Source organism: Oncorhynchus mykiss, chromosome 2, assembly GCF_013265735.2.
Source record: "Oncorhynchus mykiss isolate Arlee chromosome 2, USDA_OmykA_1.1, whole genome shotgun sequence".
Classification (NCBI taxonomy): Eukaryota; Metazoa; Chordata; class Actinopteri; order Salmoniformes; family Salmonidae; genus Oncorhynchus; species Oncorhynchus mykiss.
In genome coordinates, this window is record NC_048566.1 from 27,802,848 (window position 1) to 27,825,405 (window position 22,558).

Sequence of the window (22,558 nt, forward strand, 5' to 3'; positions counted from 1 at the left end):
TCATGACAACACCACTGCCGCTAGAGTCACAGACAACACACCGCCCTCAAGATATTCTGCCATTTTATTCACTCTACAATGTCTAACATCTGATCATGTCAATATGTCAAAAATGAAAAATATGACAAAACAAAATGTTTGTGTAACGCAAAGAATTCTGTATTATGATTTTCATGGTTATTTGTATAACTGTTATTATTATGAGTGTATTATTATTTCATTAATAATGTACTTACTACACTAAAAGCAGGAACCATTCCCCTCCTTCAAATCGAGAGAATATTCCTATTGAAAAGACACAATATCATAATATCACAGCCTCCATTTTCCAAAATGTTTCTGTTAAGGTGCGTGAATGAGGACCCAAAAGCGAATTAACGTAAACAGAGCTTCTTTAATAACGAAACATAGGTAGGCTCAGATGGACCGGCAGATTCCGACAGGACAGGACAAGGTTGCAGCAAACGTGACGATAGTCTGGTTCAGGCATGAAACACAAACAAGAATCCGACAAAGACAGCAACAAAAACAGAGAGAGATATAGAGGACTAATCAGAGGGAAAAAGGGAACAGGTGGGAAAAGGGGTGACGAGGTAGTTAGGAGGAGACAAGGAACAGCTGGGGGAAAGAGGGGGAGAAAAGGTGACCTAGTACGACCAGCAGAGGGAGAAAGGGTGTAGAGAAAGGACAGAAACAAGACACAACATGACAATACATGACAGTTTCCGTATTTCAACCAAATGACTCGGTCTCTGTGAGGAAGCCGGTGAGGAACAAAGACAGGCAGTCATAATTCTATCTTGGCGTGTACGGCATGTCAATGGGCACCTTCGTCCTGGAGGGCATTCCCCTGGGCCCTCAGGCTTCAAAATCATGTCCAATTGATGTGGTGCTCTATAGCAGCACTCTGCCATGATGTTCAGATTTATTGGAGGTGCGTTATGACAACACTGATGTTTACACCTGTCTCTCACTGAAGCTCAAGGTTTGCTTTCTCTAATTTAGAAAATCTACAGTATGCATATGAGTTTGTTGGCAGGGATTTAAATTAGGTCAGATATGGAATAAATCAATAGCAACCCCATATATACTTCTTCTTCTCTTTTCTCTCTCTCTCTCTCTCTCTCGCTCTCTCTCTCTCTCTCTCTCTCTCTCTCTCTCTCTCTCTCTGCCCTTCTCTGCTCAGAAGCTTGGCGATGAAGCAGCCTGGTGACTGCAGAAGTGTGATATGTGCAAATCACATTTGCAGATGAGCTTGAAACTCGCTTTTAATATTCAGATATCAGCCATCCCGCACTGGAAGCCCACTAAGACGCGATCCGGGGGGGGGGGGGGGGGAAGCAAGATCCCCACGTCATTAAGGGAGTCGTTATAGCCCGGTTTACGTTTAACATATTCCACATAAAAATGTACAACCAAGTAAAAACATCACCAGTTATCAGGCGATAACAATGCAAATTGTCAAAAGCGCATGAAGATTTTGTCTAAATCCAAAGTCGTGTCTCACGTCTTTCTCGTGTCTGGGTTTAACATCCCCAGCTTATTGCTGCTTTCATTTCCTTCTCCTTTCCCCCTCTCTGAGAAGTCACATGTCTGTCGAGTCTGACTCTGTGAAAGGTATGTTTGCCACGAGATGCGAGTACACGTGTCTCTATAGCCTGCCAATTGCTCATCAAACACAGCTCTGGGAGGGAAGCTTGGCTGTGGTTTAGGAGGACATCCAAACAGCAATGCAGTGCCACCGGACGAATCAGACTAGCATCCAGCCTCCTGTTTACCCGTTTGGTTCAAAATGAATGGCAACAAGAGGCCGATCGTTCACCACCAACTGTTCATGAACCAACCGCCTTCTGTAGCCTACAACAGCAGCTATCAACAACAACAACAACGACGCCACCCAAAGGTTCATAGTTTCCTCTACTCGCCTCACACCCATCCTCTTCCTTCGCCATATATCCTCTCTGACACCCGTTTAGTTAAACGCTTGTAGCCCAAACTTTTTCATTGGATGACAGAGAACGTTGCCCCCTGCAATTTCCCCCTACCTCCCTCATTTCCCCGTGTCTTAGCCCCTGTGCCAGATTTGTCTCTGTGCCATTTTAATTACAGGGAGGCAATCTTTATGGTGGTATTCTGCGAGAACACCAATCTGCAGAAAAGGTGATAAGTAGAACTGCTACCCAGCTTTGGTATCAGTAATAAACAGACACTTAATTGAATAATTTGACCCAAGCGGCTGATCCTCTGAAATAGCATGTTGAAAAAATGATTTGGAATATTAAGACAGTTCAAATGTTTTGCATGACGCCTGCAGTACAAAAACATCAGTATCTTTGGCTGGTTGCCCGCGACTCTCCAACGTGGGCTATGGTGGGGTGTTGAGGAAGGAGATAAGTGAGCTGCTGGTACCCTGGAAGGGTTGAGACATGTGGGGGAGATGGAGGAGCAGTGTGCCTCCCTGCCTACTGAATCTGGTTCTGGTTCTGGGTCCAGCTACAGCCTCATGGAACTTGCCCCCAGCCAGGTGCTCTCCTCTCCTCCACAGCAGTGTCTTAAAGACAACGTCTCCCAGCTGCTTCCTGTTTAGCGGTTACAGGATGATGACACAGATTCAACACTGCATCAGGTTTGTACAAGGCGGTAAAAACCTCTCCACAGTTCTACACTGATTTGACTGGTAGCATCATTTTGCGGGGAGACTATTTACAGATGCAGCAGAGTTATCAATCGAACAGACACACAATCCGAGTCCAATGTCACTTCTACTCATTATGGTAATAGTTAATACATGCAAATGAAAACATTCCGGCAATTTGATTTCTTTGAAGATAGTTTGCATATTGTCTTGGCCATGATGATGGAGCACTTTCCCTCAGCTTCAATTTATGCAAGGCTAGTTAGTTCATTTTTATCAGGTCCCAGTTCATTTCTAGGGCTACTGGAATGAGTTCTCCCCCTCACTACTTAACTCATTAGGATTCAGGTACCATAAGCATATTTTTCACGCAATTGGTGTTTTTCTTAATTAAGAAACAAATGAATTCTCCCCAGCAAAATAGATGGAACACCAGGATAGGGCGCCAGGGGCCAGATGCAGTGCGGCTTAATTAGAAGTCACTCTATTGTCTGAGCTTTTTTTAATGAACCTCCAATCTAAATGGATATCAAAAAACCTTCTAGTAGAAAAAAAAACGGTCCATTTAAAAGAATAGGAAAATAAAAGACAATGAAAGACAGACACAGCAGCGGGCTCACACCTACAGTTCAGAGAACACGGTGCCCTTGTCACCTCTGGATGAGGCCCGTTTAAATGTCTCGATCCCTTACGCTCCTCTCTGCTCTGTTCTGCTCCACAGCCCCTCCAGCTATGTCTAGTATTGTGCCAAGCCTACACAGCAACACTCGTTTCAACTTCTCATCAAAGGTGGCGGTTCCATTAGCCTGTGGATAGGTATCAACTAACTACTTCTGAAAGAGTTGAAGCTGTCAATTTCCTCTCGTAGTAGAAACAATTTGGTTGGTGTTGATAATTATCATACTGGAATCATTTTCGATGCAGCAATATAACTTTCCTGTTAGGTAGTTCAAGGTGTTCCTCTATAGATTTGAACATTTAGGAGGGATATTAACGATATTGCATTTTGATGTCTCCTGAGATGAAACAACAATTCAACAACAATTCATGAGGCAAAACCCGTTCTAAAGGGAGAACAAAAGAAAAACTTCAGTTCCGTTTTGATGAGTTTTTGAAAGAGAAGAACTTGTGTGAAGCAAAATCATTTAGGTCAGCTTGCTGCTGCTGCCTGTGTTGGGTTGGGTGACTGAAGGCGATAGCATCGGGGCTGTTTTGACTGAAATAAAAACCACAGCATGTCCACATGTTCTGCCAAAGCCATCAGTTCTTCTTCAGACGGCATGGCTTAGAAGCTCCCCCAGGACGGCCCAGTGCCCACTGATACGGGCCCAGGAACCGTCCATCTTGTCCAGGCCAAGTATCCCCGTGCCCAAGGGCTGTGCCATCAATGCCACAACTAGCGCCAGGACTGGATCCAACCCAGGCCCTGCAATCCATTTCAAAGGATTTTTTATGGATCAGGTATGCAGTGTGATTTCCCTTTCTCTTTGTAATGCAGCGTGTCAAAGGTGAGCTTGGCCGACTTTTACGTCATATAGTCGTTTTTTTTGCGTTTCATTTGGGTAGAGAACACATAATTGATTTCAGAGTTTCCAAATGTCATGTTGGAAGAGATTAGGTGGAACGAAAAACTGCCCTGAAATCAACTGGCATATATAGGTGAGTTGATTCAGAAGAAGGTAGGTATCCTCCACTATTGACACTTTGATCATTAAGAAAGTAGTCATTCATCTAGAGCTAAACAAGTGTTACGAGGGCTTCTCAGACCAATATAATGGCCAGGGGAATGTGTGTGCTGTGTACTACCTTCTCTGTTACTAGAGGAACACATTCACACCGGAGGGTGATTTAAGACAACCCCCATTTTAACATTGCATTCTTATTACTTTTATAATGAGTTTAAAAGATGTCTAAAAACCTGTTTACCGCAACATGCATCCATGCATAGAGTTTACAGAAATTGTGTGGTTTCTTTGTTAATTATTTGCATATTAATTCCAGTGTAGAGTTCAGACAGTGCAAACTGATCTGTTAAAGGAAGTTACTTCCTCCCCTATTAAAAAGTCATGTTTTAAACACCTCTTACTTATCCTCAAAATTACCATAATCCCTGCGATGCTCACCCATGTGCTTTCTCTCTTTTATGTACAGCATTACTTGTTTATTTATATCTCTGAATGAGATTAGAGAAACAGATTATAGTGCAGAACCATGAATAGCCATCAAAGACTGCTACAGGATAATGTAAGTCTGTCACTGATCTCTGTCTGTCTGTCTGTCTGTCTGTCTGTCTGTCTGTCTGTCTGTCTGTCTGTCTGTCTGTCTGTCTGTCTGTCTGTCTGTCTGTCTGTCTGTCTGTCTGTCTGTCTGTCGGGGGACACCGTAGTACATTACCACGGTCTTGTCCTCTAATGCTACAACATTATCTTGGATCCCAAGGAGGACGTGCTGGAGAAACCATCAGTTCAATACAATGACATCAGTAACCTAGTTGCATAAGCCTAGTGATACTATACCAAGGCAGGAGCAGTCTGCTTGACAGCTCAAAATAAAATAGGTGGCACAGAAGTAGAGATGAATTATATGGATTATTAAAATGAGGTTAATATGTCAACTAACTGTGAACACTGGACATGCCAAATGCATGAGGACGTCAGCTTACTCCACACAAACATTCACTCCAGTGTGACACCTTCTCTTCCCACTGATTTACAAACACACCTTTTGACAACTGAATTGTCACAAGCGTTCTGTCTAACGTTGAAACGAACGTCTCAACTAGGAAGTCATCTGACCAATTACCGTTGGCAGGATGGAGAGGCCTGTCATAGTGATTATTGATGAAGAGTAACAGCACTGACTTTCATGCCAAAACGTGAATCGAGTTAAAAACACACCAAAGACAAAAACTGACATCAGCCACAGTTTTGAGAAACAGTGGAAACTAAAAGCTAGTGAGCAGTGAGGCAGATTTTCCTGTGGCTGCATGGATCTTGGGGTGGATGGTTGTTTGGTTGCCTAATTATTTATCCTACTGGCTTTATGGCTCTCATTAATTTCCCCTCTCTTTACCTTCCATTGAAAGTCTGAAGTCAACCTGCATCTGGTGCAGATAACGACCATGCGGCCGGGGTCTACGCAGTCTCCTCCCCTCCCCTCCCCCCCACCCACACCTTCACAAGAGAAAAGGAGCGCTCTTTCATAGAGACTCACAGGATAATGGTGTTAGAAATAGGCCACTTTGTGGCGCGCTTAAAAAAATAGCCAGTGGAATTTGTTGAGCTGCATGTATCTCTTCATTCAGTGGAATCAGCAGGGCCTTCAGAAAGTATTCATACCCCCGAGACATATTCAACATTTTGTTGTGTTACAGCCGGACATTCAAAATGGATTCAATACATATTTTTTTCTCACCAATCTGCACACAATACCCCATAATGACAGTCTTTCTACGTCTCTAAGAGCTTTGCACACCTGGTTTGAACCACATTTGCCCATTTTTATTTTTTTTATTCTTCAAGCTCTGTCAAATTGGTTGTTGATCATTGCTAAACATTCATTTTAAGTCTCACCATAGTTTTTCAATCTCCCAGTGTCTGGTGGAAAGCAGACTGAAGCAGGTTTTCCTCTAGGATTTTTTATCCTGGAAAACTCCCCGGTCCTTAGCAATTACAAGCATACTCATAACATGATGCAGTCACCACTATGATTCAAAATATGGATAGTGGTACTCAGTAATGTGTTGTATTTAACACATTTTGTGTAATATTACATTAGTGCTTTGTTGCAAACAGGATGCATGTTTTGCAATATTTTATATTCTGTACACGCTTCCTTCTTTTCACTCTGTCAATTACTGTATGTTAGTGTTGTGGAGTAACTACAATGTTGTTGATCCATCCCCAGTTTTCTCCACTTTGACATTGTGGCACATTGTCTGTAGACCACTGACATCTCAATTTTATCCATTTAAAATTCAGGCTGTAGGCCAGGGTGCCAATACTTTCTGAAGGCACTGTGTGGCAAGCTTACTGTATCACACTGCAAAGACATTGTAACAGAAAAATAACAAGTTGGAGAGGGGGAGAGAGGTAGGGTGAGATGGAGAGTCATGGACATCATTGAACAACTCAGCAGTCACTGATTTCTATTTTAGCGTGATCACACACACACAAACACATTTTAAATAAAACATTTTTTAAAGAGGCTGCTGTCAGAGATTTTGTGAAGATGGCTGTCTCCCAGACCTGTGGTGTGGTACTAAGATCACACCCCAGCAGGGATAGGGAGGTCTGGGACAGCAGGGCTGTAATAGGGGCATCTGTCCTTCCCTCCTGTCCCCAATCTGGTGCCCCGCTCTGCTCCTCTCTGCTCTGCTCCACCAGACTCACCTTAGGCCAACACAGACAACAACTCTGACCTGCATGTTATTAATTTACAAACCACTAACTAAACGACCAATTGGAGCTGTTCTTCCGGCCGAGGAACCAAGAAGCAAAGTGAATTGATAGAGATGCTTTCACCGCCCGATCGGTCACACTTTCAAACCAGCAGAGACACAGTGGGAAAGAATTGGTGAAAAGCAAATACTGTACAGTCAGGGAGTAGGACTTCAAAAGGCAGTTAGGCGGCAAAGACTACATAGACAGTAGAACTCTGCATAATACACAACACAGAAAATGTTTAAAGAACTCTGGGTGATTGCTTTCAAGTTTGTCTTTACAGGGGAAGCCGGGCCATTCATTTCTCTATTTTGCAATGCAAAGGAAAATAAATATTGCAGTCTTTGATGGCTCATGAATTTGTACAGTTCTCAGCGTATCAGGCAGACATTTTCTTTCTTGTGTTTTTCACTCCATATGTTATGCCTTGGGCCTACTGACAGAGATATCTGTCAGACGTGGAAAACTCCCAAATAGCCCAAAAAAATCCAAGACGTAGGCTACATTTGCATTCATTTCAACGAATGTTTCACGTTATTGTGCACTGTTGCATGAGGCTCGTCAACTGTCTTTTTCTCTTCTCTATAAATATATACAGTAGCCAGTCAAATGTATATTAATGTTACTAATGAATTTAATTGAAAATAAGTATTTTCACAATAGATATGTCTCCTTCCACTGCCCTGGTTCTGTCCCTCAGTCCTGGGGCCACTGTCAGAGCCAAGAGGTCATGAGTCTGGCCAGTCAAGATAACACACACACACACACACACACACACACACACACACACACACGCGCACGCACACACACACACACACACACACACACACACACGCACACACACGCACACACACGCACACCCTGATGAGATGATCTGAGAGAAGAGGGATGCATCGTCTCTCTCACTGGCTGACTGACGGACGGAAGACAACAAGCTGGAGGTAGAACCGTAAACACTACCATCCCTATCCTTACAGATCACCTGGTTGCTCCTCTGCTAATGGATGCAGACACTATTGGGACAAATTCATTGATTCCCATGGGGTTAATTAAGAGAATAATTTGTCACAAATAGGACTTAAGCTATTGGATATATTACATTCAATAATATAAAAGGACTCATGTAATATTGCCACCTATGGCCTAGGTTTTGCTGATCAAAGCAGTGAAAAGGTTATAAGATGCTGTTCATTTAGTACAGTACATATTAGTGTCGTCCCCTTCTGGGATCTGGGTGTATCATACAATACAGGAAGTCCTATTTGATTGATCAGAGAGCACAAATAGTTATTCACCCTTTTTACTATAGTATAAGGTCTGGAGATGTAGGCAGGTTATTACTGAGTTGGTCAATATACATCACTTCCCCCACAGGATTACACTTGTTATCTGAAATGATATTCCATAAAGTATGACCCCAGAAATACCAGTGGAGTCGAGTGCATTTTGATCTGGCTTATACAAAAAAAAACACTTTATTGGAATTAAGATCACAGTCAAGATTACCTGAGGAAACAGCAGTGAGATTTCTGTTTCTACTCCCCTCCTTCCACATCCTGCACATTAGTCTTTCACTCTTGGGAGCCGCTGTGTGTGTATGTACCACTATGATGTGTGAAAGCTGTTGAGGATGGCTATACATTTCAGAGAGACGCCCCATTGCATTCTCTCAGTATGTTTCTGGAACCCCCCCCCCCCCCCCCCCACACACACACACACACACACACACACAGAAACGGACAGTATGTCTATTAGTTGTACACAGGCAGGAGGCAGAGTCACAATGACATGGACAGTGGACAGAGAACAGTTACTGTACACACACTGCTGTTACTCCATGGATACAGCCACTGTATTCTCTTCCAACCTCCAGCTGATCTTTACTCAACAGGGCTCTGTCTGCATGGTTAAAGCACCCTCTTGGGAGTCTCCCCGAAGTAGTTTGCTGCCTCCATAAATATATTTGTTTACCTTGCAAACTGCTTCCAGCGAATACTTCTTCCATTGAATTCTAGCTTTTCCACTCAGGGGAATTTACATAGTGACTAAGCTGAGTGTGGTTAGATAGATAGATAGATAGATAGATAAATAGATAGATAGATAGATAGACAGACAGACAGACAGACAGACAGACAGACAGACAGACAGACAGACAGACAGACAGACAGACAGACAGACAGACAGACAGACAGAGAGAGATTGGACATGTGATCTGATGATGATGAGTGTTGGGTGTATGCTATCACACAGACACTGTAAGTACATTCTAATTAGCTGATGTATGCAGGACACCGTCCATATTGGATGGGTATCAAAAAGCAATCAACGCTCCATCACTGATGAGCAGCCTGTGTGTGTGTGTGTGTGTGTGTGTGTGTGTGTGTGTGTGGATGGAAAGATGTGCTGCTGCTGCTAGTGGTGGTGGTGCTGGACTCAGAGGCGAGACGGCTTTCACAAACCTCCATAATGCCATGCAATCACAAGACATTATGCACAGATCTGAACTCCAAAGCCACAGGATGAAAAAAAATCAAGGGAACATTTTGAGTTGAGTTCCTCATTCAAAAAATAACTGATTATGATGAGCTCTCTTCTCTCCACTTCTTTTTTTTCATTCAGATGTTGAGAGTGAGAAGTGTTGAAAGTGACTCTCCAATGTTAAAATATGGGCAAGAAACCCACAATCAGCCAGAGAGTGAGTCATCAGATAATCACCATAATAGAATAGAGAAGAAACACAGATTCAACAGTTTGGAGAATTATTTGTGTACTGGGCCCTTAATGGATAAAAACAACTTCAAAATCAAATCAACTACAAATCTTGAGATAAACAAATTACACAGAAAATATCTGTTTTGATGCATTTATGATGAACACCAGAGACTAATCAACAACTCTGTGGTTCAACATTACTACTAATGTTTAAACCATTAACATCCCAACCACCCATTATCAGGGTAGTTATCCACCCCTCACCTAAATACAACCTATACATTCCTTATGACCAAGAGTTGTGGCCCCAGGCTCTAAGCAGAGGCCAGGCATGGGCAGTGACACACACAAAGAGCATCCGTTAGCTAGCGACGTACCGAAAGGGACTCTGTATCAAAATCTTATCTTCAAAGGACTGGGCATGGGCTCAGGGGAGCAGTGGCACCGCCTCCACACAGGCAGGCAGGCAGGCATGCACAGAGGGGGGATTTGGACCTGCAAGCAGGAACCAGGCAGAGATCTCTCGGCCAGCGCCCAGAGCCCCAGACCTCCTCCAACACGCCCGCGGTGCGGGGGGGAGGGGGAGGGGGCAGGCAGGGTTCCTGCACATGCGGCACGACATCAGTGAGCTGATCCCCAACCATCAATTGCCTGCCCATTTGCTTCCTGGCCCCGGCCACGGCTGGCGGTTGGGATCTGAACTCAACTTAGACACAGAGTTTCTGCATTTCACAGATGGCTGTGAGAGGCTTTGCGTTGAGGGGGGGAGCGGGGTAGTGGGGTCCGTCGCCTGGACCCAGAGCGGGGCAGATTTCACACCGTGGTAGTGCAGCGCTAAAGCAGGCCGATGTTAATCCACTCACTGAGGGGAAGGCCTGGGGCGATTCCGCTGCCCGGCCGACGTCTCCCCCCACAAAGCCATAAATGGTGCATTATACAACTGGGCCTCAGACATACTGCTGATACGCTGATAGGTGGCAGACAAAGACCAAAGCAACCACAGGAACTGGAGCTGTAGAGGAGCACCATGCAGGTACAGTATGAACACACGCTCTCTCCCTCTCTCACATACTGTAGACCTACTGTAGGTAGCCTATACAATACCTGCTTAGGGGATGCTTCTGTTCTGTTATTGTTCATCACTGATTTAGGTCATGATGTTTTCAACGTCTTAGTTCAGGCTCAAGACAGAGCTGGACACTCTATGCTCTACAGTACAATACAAAAACTAGTGTTGAATCACAGTGAATACACAACTAAAGTTACCAGAAGTGTTGTAGAGTGTTTGAACTTATGAAAGGCAATCCCAGGAATGAAAGGAGAGTGAAACATATAAACCTGGGGGATTGAAATAAATGACTAGGGAGAAATAAGGGAAAACGATAAGGCAGCTGCAGCTAAAGCCCCAGAATGAGATGTTTTACATGAAACTAAGAACTACATTTCAGATAAAACCAGCCACCCTGTTTAGACATCACTTGCAGGGACATTGGAAAGATATGAGTTGAACTAAAATGTATCTGGGCAAAATGCTACAAATAACACAAAAACTTCAGTATATTGGTCTTCACTCAAATAACAACATTGCCTGACTAACATCTTTGATAAATAAAGTTCATTACTTTTTCACTGTGTATAATGGGGTTTTTATCATCACGCCAAGCATTGCTGAAGGATTGAAGCATTGTAACGGGACACCATAGGTCAAACTTGTAGGATATAATTATTATGTTAATTACAAATCCCTTTTATTCTCCTGGAGGAGTCTTTGACAAGAAGGTTGTCATTTCAACCACTTCAAACAAACAGTGGTTGCTTTCCCTAATGATGGCTGGATGGACGTTTTCCATTGTCTGAACATCTCTTTGGGCTAATCCATGTTTTGTCAGGTTAGTGGTTGTAGTCAATAGAGGAGGAATGGTTTTTCAATGGAAGATGATTAAAAGAACTGATTCATAATAGTGCAGTTTGACTGCTGTTATCATAGCCACTTCATTCCAAGTGAGACCCTGATGTTGAAAGCATCCCCTAGACAAAGCTAATGGACGATAGAGTCCTGTTAAATGGGGACGGCCCAGCCTGGCTGTCTGAAGAGACAGGTGCTACTGCATCACACACACCACTCACATTACTGAATCACCACCATGCTGCCCTTCATAATCATTTCCATAAGGCTGTGTGTGTGTGTGTGTGTGTGTGTGTGTGTGTGTGTGTGTGTGTGTGTGTGTGTGTGTGTGTGTGTGTGTGATCACAATATCACATAAACAGCGGCATCGTTGTGGCTGTCGAAAAGTATAGCCATATCATTTTTGGATGACTTTAGATTTTAGTAAACAGTTGTACCTAAAATCTGCTGTGACTTCCAGACTCCAAGACCAGCTAACTGGATATAGAGATGACTTCACACTATTCAAAGAGCAGTGGACTAGACAATAGCTTATTAACTTGGAGATCCAGTATCTTACCACATCTCACAAAGACTCTGAACGGAACTTTGTACTGGGAAAGGATTCTCTGTTGGTGGTTTTGGAAGGGATGATGCTGAGGACGATGTAGATGTAGAGGGTTGTGGTGGATTGTGTTTGTTTACAGTACGCATCCAATCATCCAATCATTCAATCATCCAGTCATCCATTGTCACTGTTCATTGTTCACCCCCTTCAGAAACCACAGAGAGAGTTGCTGTAGTTTCCACCTCAAACAACTTCCATGTTCTCACTGGTTAGCTGGTTCATACTATGGGACCACGTAGCATTATCAGATCCTGCTGACAAGAACAGATTTACCCCAAATGAAAGCTGTTGTTCATCTTATTCAATACTCCAAAGGAAAATTCTATTCAAATGACTGAGAAGGAAATGTTACAGTCTAGGGCTAATGCTGACCACAGGGCCAGTGAACTATATTCTCCAACTATAGTCAGTCATTCCATAGAATATTACTAGCTGTGACGGTATGTTCTGTCTTTTTTCACGAATCTTAGCAACATTTCCCTGTTTGTCAAAGCAAGCTGTTGAGAAAAAGAGAGAGAGAGAGAGAGAGAGAGAAGGAGAGGAGAGGAGAGAAGGAGAGGAGAGAAGCCCTTGACCTTTTTGTCCTGAAGATTTGCCTAGCTTCCCCTCACTCTAATCTAGAGAGTGAAATCATCTGATCCTAAACTAACTGTCAACTGCTTGTGATGGCGGCAAAGCCAGAGACATCACTCAATCACTTTCTTCTACTTTCTTCCCCTGTTTTGCTCGAGCTTATCATCTGACCCAGTTGTTATTCTGTTTCAGAAGCTTAAGAAACTTCATTATGGTCAAATGGGTCTCTTTGGAGAATCCCAGACACATGGTTCACACAGAGAGAGCACGGTCTGCTCTGGGCTCTAGGTCTGTGTAGACCAGCATGTTACACCCACTAAAGCATCACCACCATTTTATCATGGGGATGGATGTTAATACCAGCCTTTTATAGAGACAGAAATCAATAGTTTTCAGTTAGACTAAACTGGGACTCTAAGTATCATGTCTTGAATGAGAGGATGCTTTTACCGTTTAGCCAAGCGATCTGTGGTTTGGGCCTGGGGAATGGCTGATTGATGGAACCTTGGTTAAAAAAAAAACACATCTGATATAATAAGGCAAAGCATTTTGCTCGGCCAAAGCTACTCAGTCACTGTCACCAAACCAGTCTTTAGCAATTACCAGATTAGAATTCTTTGAGATGAGATCCACTGCTGCCTGATTCTGAAAGGCAGGTAGGCAGTTCCATCACCATCTCACTTCATAGCTATTTGTTTGACATAGTTCAAACTGCTGGGGACTAATTACAGGACAGGAGAAATAACACTTTACAACCTGTCACTCTTCTCATCACAGCCAATCAGACTCACTTCTTCCTCCAATCTGATTTGCGTAATCTCATTTAAAACATAATCGATCAACATCAGCCACTGACAATTGGCATATCATTCCATTATGAATATTTGCATGCATCCAGGCTAATCATATGCAGATATGCCCTCTGATCAGGGGGATGTAAACTGGGCTGTCAACAGCCGTACGCGCTATGCTGCCACGCTATGCTGCGAATCAAAACATAGCCTCTTTAAAGTATTAACATGTTTTGAAGTTTGTTTTATATTTTCAGCACATTTGACATAAATTGTTTATCTATTTACAAAGCTTTGTCATTAGTGATTTTCCAGTGAACCCTTAGCAGTGCTGTGTGTTTTGTGCTGTTGGGCCCAGAGAAATGCTGATGTACAAATTGAACTGAAAGGCTTGCTACTTAATCCGCTGTAGCCACCTATCCCTTAACTACGACGTCTGACGTGTTTTATCCTTAATGCCCAAGAAATGCAAAGTTCTATCTTCCCCGGTTCTAGTCCTTCACAGCCTTGGCTAATTCCTGCCAAGAGAGAGACTTAAACGTAACAGCTATTAGGGCTTCATTTTCTGCCGTGCCAACTCATATCTTGGTCAAAAAATGATGTTGACTAAATCACCCCTTTTCAGTCACCTAATATGTCATGGAAAATAAAAACAAAGGACGTTGTTGCTCCTGTGAGGGTGAAATTGTAGACTTTTCTTATTACATCATGTTCACAACTCATTTTTACATTCACAGCTGCTAGGCTGAGTCACTTCCTCTATCCTCAAGGGCCTGGATTCAACCAAACCTGCACTGCAGGAAACTGGCACCCCAGAAAATACATTTGCAGTGATAATGCATGACTTGGTGAAAACACTGTAACTAATAGCACATTATTAACACAACATTTGACCATTGAAACAACCCAGAACTCATTTGGATTTGACTTGAAACATTTTCTCCCCACAAAATATACATGGGAACTGTATTTCTCCACAGTGGGGAAAAGTTTCCAGAGAAATTCTAGAACACTAGAGTCCTTGAACATTCTGCTTTAGAATAGAACAGAGGAAGGCAAGTGTTGATCTTCTAAGCTGTTTAAAAGCCCAAACAGAACCCATAATATCCATATTCATAATATAACATGACGTCAGACGACAAAAATCACTCCGATATTGGGGAGTAACCTCAGAAAAGCCCTTAATTGAGCGATATCTCCAGCCATCACGACAGATAACTGTGCAGCCATCACCAAGGTGAAAGGGAATTTACAAGTTAAATGAAAGAATTCATGATGTGTGGTGGCTCTTTTACTCCCTGGCTGTTTCCCCTCTTGGCAGGGGCCAAATAGAGAATGTTAAATGAGGCAATTGTGTCCCGAAGGCAAAAAGAGAGGGAGGAAAAAACATGTTCCTGTGTGCTCCTAGCCTGAGGACTATCCTCCTGCTGATGAGGTAGAGGCATGGCGTGCATCCCAAATGTATCCCCTATATACTGTAGTACACTATTTTTGACCAGGGCTCTGGCCAAAAGTAGTGCACTATATAGGGAATAGTGTACCAATTGGACCATAGTCATAGAGGGACCCAGCAGATCCCTACACCACCAGGCCAACTTCCTGTGAGACCAGACCCTGGTCCACCTCCCTGACACATCATGATGATGCGCAGACCCACACATGATTATATTCATATCATATCAACATGCACATGGCAAAGTCACATCCTGGAAAAACTGGCCATATTCATAATATACACAAAGACTTCATCGGAAAAAAAACTAGCCTAACGCTATGTTATCTACAAAACAGTTTTTTTAGGAACTGTGCACCATGATAAATGTGGCTGATACAAGGATATACCAAAATCTATCAATTTACTTATTATTCAATATGCCAAATAATATATGTGAATGTTTATGGTGTCGTGATAAAGAGAAGTGTCAGGATGTGTATAGACACTGGTCTGTAAACATTGTATTGTGTGTCTGACTTGGCATCCTATATAGTGGGAAGGATGGCATTTCAGACTCAGCCTATGTCTGTAGCAGTAGGAAACGTACTGTCAGACAGCTACACAGACATACTCCGTGTTGACACGCTGACACTGATAATCAAAGCCTTGTTTGGGTCTTAAAAGGACGTACTTGAACAACAGCTGGACTAGAGGCCATAGCTATCCTATAATGGCCTTTGGAGAGTGATCAATATTCAAATCTTAACATCTCTGTTGTGATTAGAATGCAGCCCTCTTATTTTCTCCCCTCCCCGAAACAACAAGAAAAAAAGCTTAAATCGATGATCTTAGAGTCTAAACTAGATTCCTAAGCAGTTTGCCACTCTCTGCAGCAAGATAAGATAAACTCTCTTTGACCTAAGAGATGAAGTTGCCATGACGATCAGGGAGTCCACTTTCTCTATTGATATTTTGCTGATGTAACAACAAATGGAACCAGATCCGGCTCCTGATAGCTGTGATTAATTAATACACATATTGATCCGTACAAGCTAGAGACAAGGCTATTAACTCAAACGGCTGAAAGTCAATTGTTACCTGGGGCTCAAAAGTCATCACTTGATATCAAATCTAAATAAACTGAGGAACAAACGATTAGGATTTGTTGGGGCACAATTACCTATTCTTTTATTTCATTTACAACGGCATGCAAACGAAAAGGGACGTATGAAAGAACATGTCCTTTTAATAGAAATTCTTTGAAAGGGACTGAGCCATCTAATCCTAACCCATCTCTGTAGCCAGCAGAGCAGCACTAAAACTGAAAAACACTTTTGTGATCAGATCCTGAAAAACAACAATCCATGTTGAATCATCCATTGACAACTATGAAGGAGAAGATAATGACTTGCAACAGTGAAGAGTCACTGGGATAACGGTGGTGGAATTACAGGAAAGAGGAAGACAAAGAGGAAACAGGAAATGACCTCCACCTTTTGAAACCAGCAACCCAGCGACCAATGCCCACATCTCATTGTGCTGTTCAAGCTGCACTGCAGCACCACTGTAACACACACACACTCACACCCACTCACTCACACACACACTCAGCAGCCATGCCAACTTCAGCTCAGCCTCCACTTCAGCTGGCAGTTTTTTCAACAAAGGAAACACACATCCATCCACACTCTACATTCCATTTCATAGTTGCTAATGTTATATCCGAAATGTGGCCTATAAAACGGGCGCTTAACGTCAATCTGACATACAATCGCAACAACAATACTTGAAAGTATAAATGTTAAATAAAATAGCCAGAAATCATGTGAAAACTGGAGACAGCATGCTATTTGCATACATTGGTGGTGCAACATCAGTGCTTGAGAAAGAGAGTGAAGGCGAACCGGGATCCATCCGCCAAGACGACGAGGAAGCAACACAACACAAGCTGTTATTGGCAGGGAACAGATGTTTGAGGGAAAGTTGGCATTCAACAACCATTCTTCATATGACAGAAATCTATGAGCACAAGAGAGGCAGCGTGATTGTCAGGCGAATGAAAAATAAACCCTTAAATACGAGAGGCTGGCATCCGAACACAGATATGATGATTCCCCCCCGAAACATCAGACTGCTTGAGTTGATTTACAAGTTGATTCAGCTGTGACAGAGGTCAAATAGAAGACAGCACTTCTACTAGGCAGATTACCTTTCATGACAGAGCACAGGCCTAAAGTTGACCACAATCCCCAGTCTCACACACACTCACGTATGAACAAACACACACACACTCACACACCCGTATGCATGCACAGCCAAGCGCACACACACACACACACACACACACACACACACACACACACACACACACACACACACACACACACACACACACACACACACACACACACACACACACAGAAAGTAGGCGTAGGCAACCAATTCAGTAAACACTAATATATAATATAGTAGTTATCCTTCTAGAATGAACATATACATACTCATCACAGTGTAGTTTCATTTCTGCACAGTACAAGTTCTGGACTCCACTGAATGGTTTAACAGCAGAGAGGAGCAGTCCTGTATCTGGTAAAGGTCTAGTTAACGCTACAACAGGAATGCACGAAGTCACAGGCAGCACCATGTAATGTAGTGAAGACAACAGTTAGGCCAGGGAAGAGTGCTAAGTCAATTTAATAAGCACATCTGACATTGGATGTCTTGTGCACGGCCCTCTCAACACCCTTCCAATAGGATTCCTCCATAAACAACACTGGGGGAAGAGGCCCCCTACATCATCTCGGCTCATCTACACGCCACCAAACTTTGGGAGCAATTTTACAGAAAAATGACTCTGAGGGGAGGCGTTTTCCATTCAGCTCTGTTCATATCTCTGCCTTCCTATTAAGAATCAAAATGTACCCCTCAGTGGGAGAGGTATGGACACACCACAGCATAGCACTAGGAGCCACAGAGAGGTGAGACGGGGGAGGGAAGGAGGGAGCCTTGAAGGAATTCACATATTCTCCTCTAATCACAATCCGCTGGGCATCAGCCATATTTCCATAATTTCTGTCAAATTTAGCTGATCTACTTTGGAGCGGCTAGCTGGCAATCTGGGCAATTTATTGGCATATTGGCACGGGGTGACAAGGCTAGAAACAACAACAGCTAGCAGCTGGCCCACAGAGATGGACTGATAACATTGATATGTGCTCCCATACAAAACACCTCCTCCACTATCTCCCCTTTCTATCAAACTCTTATTACAATAAAAGTGTATGGGTTTTTATCCCTTTCTTGGGAGAGGAAGAGAGGCAAGGAGGGAGGGATACAGGGACGACCCAGAAATATAGAAGAAAAAAATCAGATGTAACGTTTCAGAGGAAAAAAACAAGGGGGAAATACATAATTTATCACAGTATTATCGGGATATCCAGGCAGCCTAATCAAGGAGCACTGAGTGACTATTTTTTGCCTTATCATCCAAAGTGGTGGAAACGGAGAGGGAATTATCAGCCGGCTGCAGATTGCTGGGTTGGAATTTTAATGGTAATAATCGGGTTTCTGATGGTATATCTTCCCTGCTTATCTTTTCCATTATCTGTTCTTATCTCCCCAGTCATCGGAGCAAATTAATGGTGCTCTTTCAGCTTCGCCTTTTTATCACCGCTCAGAGAGCACCCAAGGGGAAGGAATAAGCAAAATATTAAAATACTGCATAAATCACAATTTTAGATAACGGCCCAATGTATGCAGGATGGGGGGGAAACTGCGCCCAACAACCTTTTTGTCCTTTAGAATGACTGTCTGCGCTGACTTTCTGTGCATTGCCTGGTTCCTGGTCCACAGGCCTTTCCCTAGCTCCTAGTTCCTGGTCCTCAGGTCTTTCCCTAGCTCCTAGTTCCTGGTCCTCAGGTCTTTCCCTAGGTCCTAGTTCCTGGTCCTCAGGCCTTTCCCTAGCTCCTAGTTCCTGGTCCTAAGGTCTTTCCCTAGCTCCTAGTTCCTGGTCCTCAGGCCTTTCCCTAGCTCCTAGTTCCTGGTCCTCAGGCCTTTCCCTAGCTCCTAGTTCCTGGGGTAGGACATATCGAGGTTTCCTTTGACCTTTCTGTTTCTAACTAATGCTTTAGTTCTTTCAACACTGTATCCTCACTCCTCACCTCTCATTAACAACCTCTTACACATGACATAGTAATTCAGGCACGCCTGGGTCACAGTGGATATGAGGATGCTCACATCAAGGCAGTACTTCTTTGCTTGACAACAAAATTCAGAGGCATCCTCCTTGTGATTGGTTCTTACACAAGTGGGTTTAGCACATCATGCTAGGCTATAGTATATAGGTTTGTGTGTATTCCTCATAGATCAGCAATGCTTCTCTGCTCAAAATAATCATGAATAGCAACACATGCATACCAATTACACTGTAATTATACCAAGCAGAAAAACAGTTTTTTTTCTTCGTATTATCATTAAATTACAACAAACATCATTTAAATTGTTCGGTCTACATCAAAAGAGTCTTGGAGCGTTTGCATTGAATCTATAACCGGTAGGTTCATCATTCAGAACCATGATACCCACTTACATTTGGTAATCAGAACCAATTTTCTAAGTGTTCTTTGAAAATATATTCATAGGTACTGAAAAATATATTTCCGACTATCAACTTCTTAACTTGCCTAAAATACTAAAATGACGTAAAATATGTTGAAACTGTAAATGCATAAAACAAGCTGTGGCCGTGAGTGACAAGCCTTTGAAGATCTTTTAGAAAATAGACATTTGCAGTAAAGTATTGCCATTTTGCTGATACTGCAACAACAACAAAAATAATGTTTCAAAATCTTCCTGGAATATATAATTACATTTTGTTGACAGCCATATACAGTGCAATCAATTACTGACTAATCGTAACCACTATTAAGTAAATTCCTCATGTAAAAACAGAATCATAATTTACACACACACAGACACACACACTGTATAAATGAAGTATATATTTATTCCCCGTGCTGTATCCACATTACCAATCACACTATTACTGGAATAACTATTTCACATATTGAAACAAAAAATATATTTTTGAGTTATCTAAAATATCTTGTGAGTGGACAGTACTCATTATTTTTTCTCATCATGTCTATAAGTCCGACAACAATGAGAAATCCCAAAGGAGTCTCTCCCTACCTGCTCTTCAAATAAACCCAAGTCGTAGGACAAGGGATTCCCAGTGAATCAGCCCGACGTAAATGACATGGTCAATATAGAATAACCACATAGACAGTCATACAGCTAAATGACATGGTCAATATAGAATAACCACATAGACAGTCATACAGCTAAATGACATGGTCAATATAGAATAACCACATAGACAGTCATACAGCTAAATGACATGGTCAATATAGAATAACCACATAGACAGTCATACAGCTAAATGACATGGTCAATATAGAATAACCACATAGACAGTCATACAGCTAAATGACATGGTCAATATAGAATAACCACATAGGACTGTATTGTACAGTAGGTTCACTACACTGCTTATAACAAGAAAAGTATGATGAATACGGTGAATCTTTGCCGATACAAAATGAAAAAAGACACAATAAAAAGTCAGCGTTGTTTTCAAGTCTCTAAAGAGCAGACCTAAAATGCAACGTTGCTATGACCACTGTTAGTATGACATTTCCACTGGGAAGCCTGCTAGGCCAGCCATTTCAATTCCACATTTGGAATTACATAAACACATTTCACAGTTTGTTTAAAATCACAGGAAATAAAATCCATATAGATCAATTCTGTCTCATGTCACATGATATTTCACTCAAAGCGTTGGTATTTGAAGTGATTGAAATAACTCTTGAATTATCAGAGATCCAGAGGCACAATACTTTGTTGAAATGGGGATGAAACTAACAACAAGTACATGTAGTACTATTAAAAACACTGTCCATTGTATTTGACATATATATTTTAGTTATTATATTACCATGAACACTTTTCAGTATTTTTTTATGTATATAACCTGTCCAGTTATAATTGTATAACCAATTATATATTTAGACAGTGACACAATCACTACCTACTCTGCAGAATGATTAGGGTTCATGCTATTATTGTAAAAGTTTTAATTTAGGTTTAATTTATTTATACAGTTTGTGAGTGTGTGTGTGTGTGTGTGTGTGTGTGTGTGTGTGTGTGTGTGTGTGTGTGTGTGTGTGTGTGTGTGTGTGTGTGTGTGTGTGTGTGTGTGTGTGTGTGTGTGAGAGAGAGAGAGAGAGAGAGAGAAGGGGGACATTCCTCATTTGACTTAGGTTATTCAGTATATCTGACATTGGTATTACTACATAATTGCTTAAGATAAAATACTTCATTTGTTTAATTGGGAATTCCAAGAAGACAGTTTGCAAAGGATATACACTCTTCAACTTTAGGTGTTTAATGTCTGAAGATCATATCAGCACATTATAATAAATCACAAGAATAGAATCCTGATTTGCTTGACATAAATATGTCAAATATTATAAAGTAACCTATCCACTTTTTAGCAAACACCAAGCAAACTCCTATATCTGTAAAAACATCATTTGAAAAGTCAGAAGATGGAACGCCTTTCTCAGCAATAGCATATGACAGAATATGATTGATCAAAAACATAACTCATTTATCAATGAACGAAACTACATCAACAGTATCAATTAAATCTGGGATTGCCAATTGACATCGGTGCTGAAGTGACTAGTCACTCACTAACCTAATTTAACTTCTCCAACAAGCTTTGGTAGATAACAGGACAGCGAGGCTGTAAAACTTACGTTTAATTTGCCTGGGGTTGCTCTGCTTCCTTCGGGACATGCCTGCTCGGAGCTGGTCAGGAGATCCAGGTGTAGCACTGACTGATCGATAGGTTTTGGTTCATCCAAGCACCGGTAGGGTTTGTGATGGAAATTGAGAAAGAAAGGGTGACGAATTATGGACACTTTTTTCACAGAGTATGTCGCTCTGTCTCTTTCCTTTCTCTTCCTCTGATCTGCTCTATTTCTCTCTTGCTCGCTCTCTCTCTCTCTCTCTCTCTTTCACTCACTCTTTCTCAATGGCGTTCTCCGAGATGAGGCTGCACTGAGTTGCGATCCGCACGGACTGACTGGGGAGGTGAAAGCGTTTCGCGCTTTTGTTTGAAGATAAGGTTTGTGCCTACACGGGTACCGTAGACACCGCTTCTTAAACTTGACTTTTAGCTTATGCTACCGAAGTAGTGATTTCTTAATTGTTAATTACTACTGGAATGTTACATTTTGTGGGGTTAGCCAAATAATGCTCAACACATTTTGAACCACCAATATTTGGCGCGGGGTTTGTATATGCGTTTCTGTCGGTGCATTCCAATTCCCACCATATCAAACTTGAAAAATGTCCGTTTTAGTTTTTAGATAAAATAATTAGACAAT

General features: G+C 42.2%; 1 protein-coding gene across 2 annotated transcripts in view; it reads right to left on the reverse strand.

Moving 5' to 3' along the window:
* Nucleotides 1-22,266, reverse strand: part of LOC110485644 (zinc finger protein ZFPM2-like) — a 146,806-nt gene extending 124,540 nt beyond the window's left edge. For both annotated transcript variants that reach the window (XM_036944138.1, XM_036944134.1), the window contains exon 1: nucleotides 21,926-22,266. In XM_036944138.1, coding sequence (XP_036800033.1) covers nucleotides 21,926-21,965 — 40 coding nt within the window. In that variant the 5' untranslated portion in view covers nucleotides 21,966-22,266. The remainder of the gene's footprint in view (nucleotides 1-21,925) is intronic.
* Nucleotides 22,267-22,558: the final 292 nt, after the last annotated feature.